The 15,093-nt window shown below is 33.8% G+C and overlaps 1 protein-coding gene across 1 annotated transcript in view; it reads right to left on the bottom strand.

Moving 5' to 3' along the window:
• The window catches only part of PCLO (piccolo presynaptic cytomatrix protein), a gene marked incomplete at both ends in the record, with an annotated part of 281,873 nt that overhangs the window by 83,098 nt on the left and 183,682 nt on the right, over window positions 1–15,093 (bottom strand). Inside the window, 3 exons of the mRNA XM_084230265.1 lie at window positions 4,026–4,116; window positions 5,855–5,991; window positions 11,907–14,094. Of these exons, the coding sequence (XP_084086391.1) occupies window positions 4,026–4,116; window positions 5,855–5,991; window positions 11,907–14,094 (2,416 nt within the window). The remainder of the gene's footprint in view (window positions 1–4,025; window positions 4,117–5,854; window positions 5,992–11,906; window positions 14,095–15,093) is intronic.

Genomic DNA, 15,093 nt, shown 5'->3' with positions numbered 1-15,093 from the left:
GGGTAAAGGTGAAGACTTAGCTTCAAGCAAAAAAATAAATGAATGGTTATTCCATGGATTTATCTGAAAAAATAAAAATAAAAACAGATTCTTAATCAAAGATCTGGTTCTACTTTCCATGGCTGAATCACTGACAAGGTATAATTTATCATTTATTAAATATTTCATAAAACCTCACAGAGATAATGAGTTTTAATGTGGTTGGCATATCCACATCAAATTTAAGGCAGGGTAAGTCTGAGATTCCAAAAGGTAATTCGTAAGATTTTCCTATTTTGAAATGTATGTAAAGACCCTGGCATATCAAAATTTCTCACAATTTATACAATATAGAGTATAGGAGGGTAGAGTCTACAAAATATTGGTCATTTCTTTACAACAACATAGTCCAAGAAAGATGGTTTCATCACTATGTAATACATGGTGCAACCATTTGCTTAGAGCCCACAAACGGACTTAGGATAGCTACATGTTGCAAAGGTTTAGATAAGAGAGTAGTTGTAGAACTACTAATTAGCATAAGTGACTTTCAAAATAATTGGTTATAGTTTCATTCTGATGATAACAATGTTTTGAGGGTTAAGTGATTTAGTCCTTAATGGTGTTTAATTTTAGTGACTGCACATTATATTTTTAAAATGTGCAGTCACTAGAATTAAATGATTGATGATCAGAAACTATAATCATATCCATCTTAACTAAGTAGCGCACACACTATTTCTTTTTGAATTCATATACTCAAAAACACTTTCTAAATATGCTTTGTAAAAATGAACAATGATGTAAGAAAATGCAGTTTAATGAAAAAAATAAATTAAATATATTTTGCAATTCTCAGTCTGTTTGGTAAAATCGGGGTAATAAATAATCATAACTATATTATGAGAAATGAGAAACTATTTCAGCCACATAGTTAATTTTCAAAAATTACTATTCCTCCAGTTAATATTGCTGTGGTTACTGCTATTGTTTTTCATGTATGCAATAAAATAGGACAGAAATAATTAAAAATTTGTGAAAGAATAGACTGTTAGAAAATAAAAAGACTCAGGAAGGAGAATGTTTTGTTTATTTTACACTAGTTTCATGAATCTTAAAGTGGATGTCATGAATGTAATTTTACACAATCTAAAGTAAATGTTCTTAATGTTATACATGATAATTAGTCTTTCTAGTCTTGCAACACAGCCAGTCCATTATGGAACTAACTTTACATAAGCAATTATCTTTTTTTTTTCCAAAGCAAAATAATTTCTTTGATTTGTTTCATACAGCTGTGTTTCTGGAGCCAGAAGATGGACTTCTAACTAAAAAAAGAGACTCATTTCATGAGCACTACATTTTATCCTTTTTTTCTCATCATTTCTCTCTAAGAGAAGGGGGAATGATATTGGTTGAATGCATATCAAATATAAGATTCTGTATTAGGTTCAACTGCAATTAGGTGAGATATATAGAGCTGGTTTTATTTTATAGATAAGGAGATTTATAGCCAAAATTTTAAAAAGTGATATAGCTGGATTCCAACTCAAGTGTTTCTGGATCCAAAACTCATTACCTATTCTCTCAATTTTGCCATCTTGTATTAGAATAAAAGACTTTCAAAATTATTGTGATGTTGTTGATAAACACCTAATAAACATATATTTAAAAATATATTTCTAGACCTCCCCGGAGGCGCAGCAGGTTGAGCACAGCACTGTGAAGCTGTCCGCAGTCTCTGCAGTGCGGGTTTGATTCCTGGCTGGCCAGGGAGATACCCACATGGCGCGGCAGACCTCTCCTGTCTGTTACTCCTCTCAGCAGTGTATTTCGTCAGTCAGCCTGTTCTGTTCCCCGCTCTGTCTCTGGTGAATCCGCTCACCCTCCCACGCCTCTGGCCTGTATTATCCCAGCTCTTGTCTGAAAATAAATATTTTTTAAAAAAAAATAAAAATAGGGCCTCCCCGGTGGCTCAGTGGTTGAGCGCTCGGTTGCGAAGCTGCCCGCAGCCTCTGCAGCGCCGGTTCGATCCCCGGCTGCTCCCCGGCCACCGGAGGAGGGTCTCACATGGCGTGCAGACCTCTCCTGCCGCCTGCTGTTCCCCTCAGCAGTGTACTTCGGTCCTTCTGCCTGCTCTGCTCCCCGCTCTGGCTCTGGTGAATCCTCTCACCCTCCCGCACTTCTGACTGTACCCAGTGCTTGTATGTATGTATGTATGTATAAATCAATCAATCAATCAATCTTTAAAAATAAATAAATAAATAAAAATATATTTCCACTCTGTGTTTCTCAAAGTATGAGCAGGCATGACTCCCAAGATAATTTCAAGGGTCTACAAGGTCAGAACTATTTTTGTTCTGCTAAGGCAGATTTGCCTTTCCATTTTTACTCTTTTGTGAGTACACAGGAGAGTTTTCAAAGATTATATGATGTGTCTTCATAACACATTGTGTATAGACAGGCATCTATTAAACTCAGTATCAAGCAGATTTGCATTTTATGCATGGATTTCACAAAAATATAAATAATGACACATTTGTACATTACTTATACACATATATACATAGGTAGGGAAATGAACAATAAAGTTAATAAATTCTTTGGCTTTGTCTCAGTTGTTTTTAAAACCCAGTGAGGTTAGTCTCTCAGCTCTAATACTTATCAAATCATGGTCAATTTTGTTTCATCTATATATTTACTATTGTCCACACCACCAGTTCTGAAGCAAATTCCAGATAAGATATAGTTTCATCTGTAAATATTTTAGTATGATCCTCTAGTAGATACACTGACTTAAAAATTACTATCAACATATTAATGATAGCTACAAAATAACAAAGTATATTGTAATATCACCAAATACTTAGTAAATCAAACTACCCTTTTGATTGAATAACAACTGACAGAAAGAGTAAGCAGGTATATAAATGCGCTCTCCCAGGTTTTGCCTGTTGCTAGTTTAGAACTTCTAGACACTGATAAAGATCATGATTTCTGGTTCTAATGTTGCATGCACATGCATTTAAATAACTTTGAAGACTTAACTGAAACAAATACAAATTGTTCCAAGACAATTTATTACAAAATTGTGCCTGAGTCATAATAAAGTTCGGTAGTTATCAATGTTGCATAAATACAATAGAGAAATGCTTTTATTATTTTAGGTAGATATCAAAGTGAAAAGGGCAAGCAGAGAGATGATATAGTATTTTGGTAGTATTTATTGCTCAAAACAATAATCGTATTTTTTTCTGTGAAATCTAAAAACAGAGAAAAGAGTATCTAGTTTTCAGACTTGAATAGTTATAAGAAGATAATACAGTTGAATAATTACTTTAATATAGAATAAAAGAACAACACAGCTAGAATACAGATAAACTGATACAGAGTCCTGATGATTAAATAGAAACAATTTGAAGAGTTCTGTTATACAACCTGCAAAAATAATTTGGCACTGCTTGAAAGTATTATGTTGTTTTGCTTTGTGAGCTGGAGGAAACTGAAATAGTCAGTAGCAAGTAATTATCTCTATAAGAAGAGCCCTGGGTTTTTAGATTCAACCTTAGAATTTCATCAGTACTTAAAATATAGTCTGCACATAATAAAAGTATAAAGGTTGAATTATCCGTCTCTGGTAAAAGAAAAATTAGCCAATCTTAAAAGAAAAATGACAACATTAGACTCCTAATCGATTCATTTTCTGTGAAAACAGAGGAGAAAATTGCTCCAAGCAAAACCTGTTCCAATACACATGCTCCATGGTCTAAAACCTGCAAGGAACAGCAGCAAGACCACAGGAAAAAATACTTGTTTTTCTTTGTTTTATTATTTCTTAAAAAAAAAAAAAAACAACACCTCTAGCATAGGTTTACTATATTAAATCTGCCTGCCTGCCTGCCTACCTATCATCTGAAGTTTTTTGAAACACACATTTTGACATAAAAAGTAGTGATTTCTAAAATTTACTGTCATTTAAATTGAAATCCAAATACATATTTCAATCCCACATTAAAATAAGGACCAGATTGCTTTATTTCCTTTACCTGAAACTGTGTGATCCTTAGAGTCCCTTACTATTTTTATTCTTGCGTGAGGAAAGATGTAGTGTATAGTCTTCCCGTTCATCTGTATTATCTAAGACATACATGTGATAAGGTGAAAAAGGAATGTTAAAGTTACTTAAAATACAATATACAGAATTAGACATGCTTATTTAAAATAACATTGACTCAATCAATGAAAATATATTAGAAGCTTCTCAAATGATGACAAAGCATTTTATACTATATAATGATATTATTGGTTACTGAGTTCCTATTTTCTTAACATTTATAACCAATTTCTCTTATGCACTGATTTTTTTCTGCTTGGAAAATTAATGAGCAAATGTAATTGGCTCTAAGGATGTCTGTTAGTATATAAGTGTATAGTAAATAGTGATGACAATAGATAAAGAATATGAAAAACTGATAGTTAATGATTTTACTCTGAATAGCCTAGAAATGGAGAAGTAGTTTTAATTTTCAGTGGTTAAGTGGTACTAGAGGAGTAGAATCAGAAGAGATGCTCATATTCTGCATCTCACCACGTATTAGAATTGCTTTTCATTTATTTTGCATTGATTTTATTGAAGAAATGGGCCTTTGTTGAGAAAATCAGAAGTTTCAATGTGCACTTGAAGCTGAGACTTATTTCTCATTCTCATATTTTTTGAAGACTTCTTTGTATTCAAAGGTTGTGCCATTGATGGAATTATTTTACATTTACTATAGAAGCCCCTTAGGGTAGAAGAAGTAACACTTAAGCTATTGTTGCAAGACTGTGATTTCAATTCTCAATAGTGAGAATTGAATATAAGGACAGCGTAGACGCCATTATCTGTTTCCATCTGGTAAAATGAGATTTCTGAAGCGAAAGTAAATCAGTGAGCAAATTTGAGCTTTATTTTTTTAGAACTTCGCATCAAAAGATATCTATAAATAGTGAAAGATAGAAATCATAAAATATTTATATCCATAGTAGCAGAGCTTTATTAGTATGTGTAGAGTAAATGGTTTTCAGGCTTTTCTGCCCTCCCACCATTAGGACTGCCCTGTCTGATGCCCAACAACCTGCAGTTGTTGCATTGTTATGTTGTTTACTTCTGTGGGCCGTGGGAGGAGTACTGAGATAGTCACCAAGAGAAGCAGAAGCAGGAGAGAGGCAGGAGAGAGAAGCGGAGAAAGCAAGCCAGAAAAGAGAGAGAGAAGCCCAGAGTGAAGACTTGCTGGGGGTCTGGAGGCCCCCACCCCCCCTGCCTGCAGTGTACCTGTTTGCCACATTACATCTAAAGCTCAATAAAAGCCTGAGAAAGCCACGGAGGGCTCCAGGATTCCTCCTTTACCCTGTCTGCCAGAACATAGATAACGTGCTTGGTGCCCATCCTGCCCCTACAGTATGAAGTCTTGTATCACTTGCCTTAGGAAGATTTTTTACTAAAATTACTAATGAAATAAAGTTTAGTAAAGACATATTCAGTATTAACTCATTTCAGAAAATGTTTAAGCAGTTATAGGCTCTTCAAGTTATAAGCTCTTCAAGGGCTTTGTGTAATCACCTTGTATAGCTGTGATGGGTATATTGGACAAATTTAATTATCTATTAAAGGAATGAATCACTTAAGTTGCCTATTAAAAGCATCACAACAAAGCTGCAATGTCAGTCATTCATAGCTGATAAAGCAAGGTAATTACGATTTTAAGTTTAACTGGAAAAAAAATCACTTGTGAAGTTAATTGATGAAACCTTACATATTGGGATAACTAGGATCATTTTTGGTGAATGGAGTCTTTTAAAAGTAAATATAAAAGAAATTGCTCAATATAGCACTTACTTGCTCTTGATGTTGACTAAGAGGTCTAGAGTGGACCAATCGTTCTGGCAATTTTCGGTCTAGACCATGTCCATTTTCCAAACGAGACTCTCTGGGTTTGTCAAACCAGTCAGTTTCTTCACGACGCAGGTGATAGGCTTTAGAGACCAAGAAATATCAAGCATTGCAATCCTAACTAATTAAAGAGATGTCCTAAAGTACCAACATGCACCCAACTTATTAACCATTCATGCATTTCAAACACAACTCTCAGTGAGATGAGAAAATCTACTTCCAAAGTTATGTTAAAAATAAAATTGCTAAAAAAAATTTGTACCACGGAATAACCTAGAAAAAGTGGTGCACACACCTCCTCAATCTCTAGAGCAAAAGAAGATTAAAACCCAATTCAGGGGCCTCCCCGGTGGCGCAGCGGTTGAGCGCTGGGTTGCGAAGCTGCCCGCAGCCTCTGCAGTGCCGGTTCAATCCCCAGCTGTTCCCCGGCCACCGGAGGAGGGTCCCACATGGCACGCAGACCTCTCCTGCAGCCCGCTGCTCCCCTCAGCAGTGTACTTCGGTCCTTCTGCCTGCTCTGCTCCCCGCTCTGGCTCTGGTGAATTCTCTCACCCTCCCGTGCTTCTGACTGTACCCAGTGCTTGTATGTATAAATAAATAAATAAATCTTTAAAAAAAAATAAAATAAAACCCAATTCAGGAGACAAAAATTTACATAGTGATTGAATAGGTAAATGGACATAGAAATATTCCTCAGAAGTCATTCTATTCAACCTCAGTCCATTAGTTTCTACCTCCTCACTAAACCCCATAATTCACCACTAAAAATCTAAGAAAAAAATGTATTCCTTAGGTACAGAAGTCTCTGTAATTTTCCCACAGTAACAGCAACCAAGTATCAATATGTGGCTGCTGACTATGGAGTAATTTTTGAAAACATGACATTTCTATGGCATTCATAAATAAATGAAAAACATTCATTTCTAAGGCGGCTCTAGATCATTGTCAAGAATGTGTATACCATAAGCACTTGGTAGCCTAATATTAAAATCTAACAGAAATTTTTGTTAAAAATGAAAGTTATTTTCTGTAGAGATCAATGATTCAGAAATTAGATCAAGAAATTATAGTGCTTTTTAAAAAATATTTATGTTTTATTTATACAATAGCTCGGGTACAGGCCAGAGGCGCAGGAGGGTGAGAGGATTCACGAGAGACAGAGTGGGGAGCAGAACAGGCAGATGGACCAAAACACTGCTGAGGGAAGCAGCGGGTGAGGCAGGAGAGGTCTGCAGTGCCATGTGTGCCATCGGGGAGGCCCCAGAGTGCTTTTTGAACTTATAATGTAACAAAAATTGACATTACTTTTTTTTAAATTAAAACATAAAGTACGTATTATTTAAAATTTTATATTTCATTAAATTCCTAGTGCTTTCAAGTTACTTTAAAGATATGATTTAATGAATAAAAATGGTATTTTATCTAATACAGTATTTAACTTTTATAGATTGCTTTATTCTTTGTAAATTAAGTGTCTGGGAATAAAATGCTATTCCCAAATTTCAGATGGAGCAGCCCTTCTCAAGTGCTTATCCTGAAAGATGTATTGATGATACTATCAACCCATGCTTTCTTGAAATTGTAGTATCTACAATATTACATTAGAGTTCTCCTCTCTATCTGATGATAGTTTTCTTATTATGTCTACGTCCCTGCTTGTCTTCTCTTCCAGAAATTTCTCCTGTGAGTTACTTCTTACCAGGTCATTTGCTTTATGATGCAGGACTGGCAAACCCACAACACGTGCACCACCACTACTCACCTCTAAGTCTCCTATGATCTTGTTCAAAGCTGCTGATTAATCACATCACTTACCCCAGTTAACACAGAAAGATAGCTAATGTGTCATATTCAGTTGTAGATTTGATGAATTACATACCTGATATGTGGTTGCACATGTACTTGTCTGATTTCCCTTATTAGATTCTAGCATGCTTGTGGGCAAAGTTCATGTCTTCTCTATTTTCCCACCTCAACACTAAAACCAATGCCTTGCAAAAGTCATAATATCAATGATATTTTGAAACGAAACAAGGAAAAATAAGCCATCAGTTATCGAAAGACGTTTAAGTCCTAATTACAAACAGCACACTTTAAAATAAATATTAGTTTGTCTGTGAATCTCAATAATAGTTAAACTTTTCTCACAATCTACTTGATATTTGTTACTTTTCAGAGCCTTAATTTGATACCAAATAATAATTTAAAAAAAATAATAGATTTGATGAATACAAATAAATTCATTAATCATGTTTAAAAATTCATTATTTTATCCTAACCACACTAAATATTACTACTTATATACCTTTATTACATACTTCTTATGAAAACAGTATAATCTAAACTGATTGTTATAAGTAAATATCTTCTCTAACATAATACGTAATTACACTTGAATATATAACTTTGAGATAGACACACACTTCCCTCACGGTATCTATAAAAAATAAGTTAGAATCTAAACTTGATCCAAATTTTGTCAGTTTATTTCCAATTCTGATTACATTGTTATTTCTTAAAATGTTACATGTAAATTAGAAATGTCTACCAAACTTTGCATAAGAATTTATAGATCAACCAAGAGCAACCAGATGAATGAATTGCTTTTATATTTGATTCCATCTTCATCATCTATAGCCAGTTGTAAATAATTGCTAATTATTTATAGTTGTGATTGTCTGATATGACATGAGGGCTGAATTTTTAAAATTAGATTTTACAATAATAATATTTTCCAAGTTTATAATTTGCTGAAGATTAACATTATCTTTTTTTAGGCTGATAGTATTTTCCTGAATTCTTAAATGTGAAATACAAGTAAGCTATTTTGGGACCTAGCATTTTCACTGGCAAGAGTTATAGGAATAGCTTCATTCATATATTGGTCAAAATATTTTTTATAAAAAGTCTATATATTGGTTTTTATTGCTTTTTCATGAATTCTATTTTGGAAGGATTTTTCAGCAAAATAGGTAGGTTACAGAGACAAATATATATGCTGACTGTTTCCAACTGTCTTTCTCCAGTCTGTTAGAGAGGGAAGTCTCCTGGTCTATATAAAATCAACTTTGCATGAACATCAAGTTGTGGAATTCAAGCTGATGGTCATGAATATTAAACAGTGTAAATTATGTCTACCTAGATTTTACTTCAAGTGAAATAATTCACAATTAACACCATATAGAATAAGTCTGAAAAATATATTTATAACCTAAAGGTTAACTGAATTCAGAAAAAGTACACAAGAAACAATGTGAAATAAATTAAATATGTTTTGTCTACATGATACTAAGTAGCCTGTTGGAATGTAATTCTTTTCAAAGTTCTCTTAGTGTCACTCAAATACTGATATAGCATCAACTTGGTATAAATTTGTTCAAAAAATCCTTAATATTGAGGAGTTCATAAATATCATGAGTTAGGAAACTGGTAAACACACTTTCTAGTGTTCAACTTACAAAGAATTCATGATTTAAAAAAAAATTGTAGGGCATTTTCACCCAGAGTAATTAGTTTATATGAGATAAAAACAAAGAAAATATATATTTAAAACATACATTTAAAAAAATAATCACTACAGTTCACACAGATATTATATATGTAATTCAATTTGCTAGAATTGGTCTTTGTCTCATTCTATATCAACATGATCTTTATGACTTAATTTCTTGTTCCATTAAATTTTCAAATACACTTTAATTGCTTGACTTTATCTAAATTTCATTTTAATTATTTAATTCTTTAGTGTCATATTTACCCATTTAATATTTTTGTATACTGCCTGATGCCTCATCATCTACATTATCAGAACATTTTTCATATAATTGGATGATTATGATTTTGCATCATATAGACAAATGAGAAATAAAATATTCAATTATTTTTATATGTTTGTAAATAAATGTCACATTTTGAAATATCTCTACACATCTGTATGTCTGGCACTGTGTTGACAAAATGTCTGTGATAAAGAGATTTAATTTGTTCATCATGCATACAGTACCTTAAGGCATTAAATTATGCCTATGTTTAAAAATTCATTATTTTATCCTAACCACACTAAATATTACTACTTATATACCTTTATTACATACTTCTTATGAAAACAGTATAATCTAAACTGATTGTTATAAGTAAATATCTTCTCTAACATAGCACATAATTACACTTGAATATATAACTTTGATAATAATTACATTTGAGATAGATACTCACTTCCTTCATAATATCTATAAAAAATAAGCTAGAATCTAAACTTGATCCAAATTTTGTCAGTTTATTTCCAATTCTGATTACATTGCTATTTCTTAAAATGTTACATGTAACTAAATTAGAAATGTCTTTTTCTAATGTATTTTTTATTTTGTTATTTTACAGATGTGATTACTAAGGAACTTTTTAATTTTCTTGCAGCAGTCAATTTACATGTATAAAATGTGTGTCAAATGTGAATAGTGTAACAGGTAATTAAAAAAGACCATTTCTACATAAGATACCTCTTATTTATATAAGTTCAGTAAACAATTGGCTAAATAAGAAAGAAATAGTGTTTTATTTAATTGGTTAATTATCAATAAAAATGGTCAATCCAAAAGCCCACTGCAGGTGAAAAAACTAATCAGAAAGTGAGTAGTCTGTTGGACTTTTACTAGGGCAAACAGTAAGTCCTCTGATCCAATGATTACCTTAGTTCTCTCCAAATCTAGATTTGAACTTCTAAAATCATATTGGTGTCTATATACAGAAATAGAAAGAAAATCCTTTTCAAGAAAACATGTTTTCCCAGAAAATTCAGGGAAAATGCTAGGTACAGCATAGGGGAGATATTCATGTTAGGTTAGTGCTCTGCAATCTCCAAAAACATAAATGACACTTTTATTTGATCAGAAATATTTTATTTCTAGGACTCAAACCACATCTACACTAAAATGCAAAACATAGAGTGGGGGTGGTGGTGGTGTTGGAAGCAAGAACCATGAGTTCTCTTGGCATGGGCAAGACTCTTCATATCCCTGCACCACTTCTCTCAGTTCTTCCAATTTGAAATTAGATTAGATCATTCTCTAAAGTTCTTATGGTTCTAAATGGTTGAACAACAATAACAAAATACCACAAGTCAGTTTTTAGCCAAATATGTACTTGCCTTATATAACTTATTCAAAATGAAACACTAATGAAATAATTTAGAGAAAAAAAAAAGGGGGGGTAGGGCTATTATAAAAGTAAAGTGGAAAAAAAGAGCCCACCAGGAGGCCTTCAGCTTCATTTATCTAAATTCACAAAGGAAATATGGGAATTTTCAATTTTAAATCTAAAGACTGTTTCACATATACTGATATGACTACTGATTGTCAACATCATATTTAGCCCTAAACTTTCTAATATGTAATGTAAAATGAACAGCTGTGTCAGTTGTGATATTCATACTGAGAGGGAAAATACTAACCTTTTATTTGGAAAGAATTATAAAAGTTCACTTATACTAACAGTCAAGGACTCATCCAAAATCCTCAAAGAAAATATTCTTTCAATTAATGAACACCGATTTCACAAAATGATAGAATTTCTATTACACAGTCTAGGAAAATAGTACTTAATCTCTAAACTTTAGTAATTTCACAAAAATAAATGACTAAATTTAAAATGCATTTCAAAAAATAAAAGAATCATACAATGAAAACCCTTCCAACTATCAATTTAAAGGATGACCATATTTTATTGACACAATTATTTGATAATTGGAAAAGTGGAAGCCAAAGAAATCAAGCAAACAATCAAGAGAACAATAAAGGAATAAATTAAAAAGAAATGAAGCAAAGCATGCCACAAAATCTATACACAAGATAAAGTTTCCATTTATAAGAAATAAAACTGAAGTAAACATGCAAAAGACATACCAAGAAAAATAGAATACATCCTTGAAGAAGAAAAATCAAACATGCAGAAAAATAAGAGTTTGAGTTTTGAGAGTAACAAGGTAGTATGAGGCCCAATTTACCTTCGCTGTCTGACATAGCATGCTGGAAGTCATCCATGATGAATGCTATGTCACGATCATAGCCTCGAGTCCGTGATTCTTCTCTCATATGTTGTTGAACTTCAGGCAATGAGTGACTTGATCCAAACTGATCCCTGGTGTCTGCAGATATTGGTGGCAGGGGTCCAGCTGCAGCCCTAGCCATTCCCATTGGCTGGCCTACAGGACTGAGTGGACTTTCTTCTTCAGAATTCTGGGCCACAATTGGTATCCTTCCTCTACTCTGGCTAATTGGCAAACTGGTAGGTTTAGTTCTGCCAGAGGATGATGCATGACTAAAGGAAACATCTAGAGCTTCAGCTTCTTGAGCTTTCAGTCTTAGGGAAGAGCTGGAAGAATCTCTTTTAATTGATAAATCAAGCCCGTAGACAGAGGAAGGTCTAGAAGAAGGTCTAGACCTGCTACCACTACTGTATGGCTTATCTGCTTCATCCTGTAGAGCAGACCGTAGGGTATTTCCTAATGTACCTAGTCCTGAGCCAAGAGATGACCCCATAAATTTTTGTTGGTCTGTAATATTTTTTCTGAGGCCAAAAGTTATATCATCTTGAAGAAGCCTTGCTCTGGAAGAAATGCCACCAATAGATGAAGTGCTAGAAGTCATATAGCTTGAATAGTCAGGTTCAAGGTCTCTACTTTCTTGAATAGGTGAGAATTTTGACATTTTAGGGTCAATTAATGACTTCTTATGCTTTGACTGCTTTTGATAAAGTATAGCTGCTGGTAGTTGCTTTGCTGCTTGTTTTTCAAGTGTGAGTCTACTAATGCTATACTTTTCAGATTTGGGGAAATGTCTATAGCCAGTATCAGCATGGTAGTAGTGGGAAAGACCAGCAAGGTGATCTAAGCTCTCTGCTCCTCTACGGAATTCTTGTTTAATCTGATGTTTCAGAAGCTTTAACTCATAAGGATCCTCCATTGGGTCTTCCTCTGCTTTCACATAACTATGCAATCTGGAGGAGGTCTGTAAAGGTGCTAGGAAATCTGTCACTTCTTGAGACCTTCGTGTCTCAGTGGTTCGAAGGAGACGGTCTGTTTTTGATAGATCCTTTTCATGAAGAGTGAATGCAGTGCCTAATGCTGCTGTTCCTTTGGTAATCTCTCCAATGTCATCAATTAAGACATAATTTCGAGACGTATGGTGGTCAATATCTGCATAGAAAGAATCTGCAGATATGCTTGATATTGGACTGCTTGCCATGCTACTTCTTTCCTCCAATCCGATTCTCAAGTCTAAGCTGTTGTACTTACTACCAAGGTGGGAAACAGCATATGTGTTGTCAGTGGAAACAGGTGCTATCATCAGAGGTTGGTTGCGAATAACCTCATAGTTGGAAGTTATCTTGGGCTCCAAATACAGTGTAGTTTGCCGTGGCTTTTGTTGTATCACCATCATCTGCGATGGTAACTGATAAGAAGGTTGTGGAGTTGGTGTAGGTTGAGCTTGAGGTGTAAAGGACATTGTTGCCACAGCTTGGAATGTTGGCTGAGTCTGATAAGGTGAAACTTGCTGATGGTATAAAGTTTGTTGCTGAAAATGGGACTGTTGAGTGTATGGGGTAGGTGCTTGAGTGGGAAGTGCAGGGGAAGTATATTGGTATTGCGTATAAGGACTTGTAGGAGGAACTAGCTGAGATTCTGTTTGGGTTTGTGGCGGTATGAACTGGCTAAATTCAGTCTGAGGAGCAGTCCTTGGTCTCTCTATGCCATGCTGACTTTCTATTCGGGTGGGCCTGGTGCTGCTCACCTCACTGTCAGACATATAATCCCGATCCTCAGCTACTCCCTGGAGATAGGCTCGCTCTCTCTTTTCTCTCTCCTTTAATAATGCCTCTTTTCTCCTGTTAATTCCCATTTCCAGGTACCGTAACTTGGCATCAATTTCCTTTTCTTCCTCATCAAGTTCAGCTTGTTTCTTTCTAAGTTTTGCAGATTCCCTCTCCACAAGATCAAGCTCTCTGTCTATATCCTGGAGAATCTTGGCTCGTGCCATCGTGTTTGTTCTGCAGATCCTTCTCCTGGAAACTGTGCCCAGTGTGCTGTAAGTAGACTGAGTTCCTGTGGAGGTCTCCTCGGGAGGGGGGTTTGGCAGAGTTCTTTTAACTTTTTTCTGGGTGCCAGACGGTGTCATGGTTTGAGAACCTTTCGTCTAAAATTAAGTAAACAAAATACAGAAATTTATTATCAAGGAAAAATATAAAAGACAGTAAGACGTCAAGATTTACATTTAAATAAGTGACTTCATATATGTTTTACCTATCACAGTATAAAAATATTGTATGTAATGTCACTTGTTGGTCACAAATGTAATTAACTAAGTTTTCCTTTCCTGGTAAATTGAGTATTTATTACCACAACTTCTGTAACATTAGAAGTGAGTTTTGAATCATTTATAGAACTCATATTTTAGGCTCTGAGGAGAACTTTAAAAACATACTTTGCATTCTATTATGTACTTATGTATATAAGTACTTATGTATATAGATTTCATTTTATTGTTTGAAATTTATTTCCTTGGTTCTTTTTAAAATTTGATTTCCGTTATCATGTATCTGCTCTCTTTATCTACTCTTAATAATTGTTTAAGAGAGATTATAATCAGAAGTAAGATCCTAAAATCAATCTATGTATTTTTCTATGAAATTTAAAATAAATTTAAAATTTAAATCTATGAAAGTTAAAATATTTGTAAGGATATTCACAATGAACAAGCATTGTGAGTCTATGAAACATGGTAGAAAGATTTTGAAATTGGAGCTTATTTCTCTTCACAGTGAAATCTCAAGGACTGAATATGTTGAAGTGGAGCTGCCCAAAGTAGCTCTTTGACATGTTACTTATTCCCTCATGACCTCAGTTCTTTTCATTCTACTTAATACTCATAATAAAGCTTTTTAGGGCTGTTATGGAAGATGAAATGAAACAGGCAACTATATATAATAGTTGGCATATATTGTAGGAATTTATTACAGAAATTTATAGATTTTTAATTCATATTGCAAATCTTTTGCAAAATTTGTGAAAACAATACTCATTATACCTTTTAGCATCAACTGACCATAATAAAATAGTGATGATGAAAATTGAAATCTTATGATTACTTTATTCATGATTTTCCAAAATAACATATTTTTTATTTTTAAAAAGT

This window comes from Talpa europaea, assembly GCF_964194135.1.
Source record: "Talpa europaea genome assembly, chromosome: 3".
NCBI classification, from domain to species: domain Eukaryota; kingdom Metazoa; phylum Chordata; class Mammalia; order Eulipotyphla; family Talpidae; genus Talpa; species Talpa europaea.
This window is presented reverse-complemented; position numbering and strand designations above follow the sequence as displayed.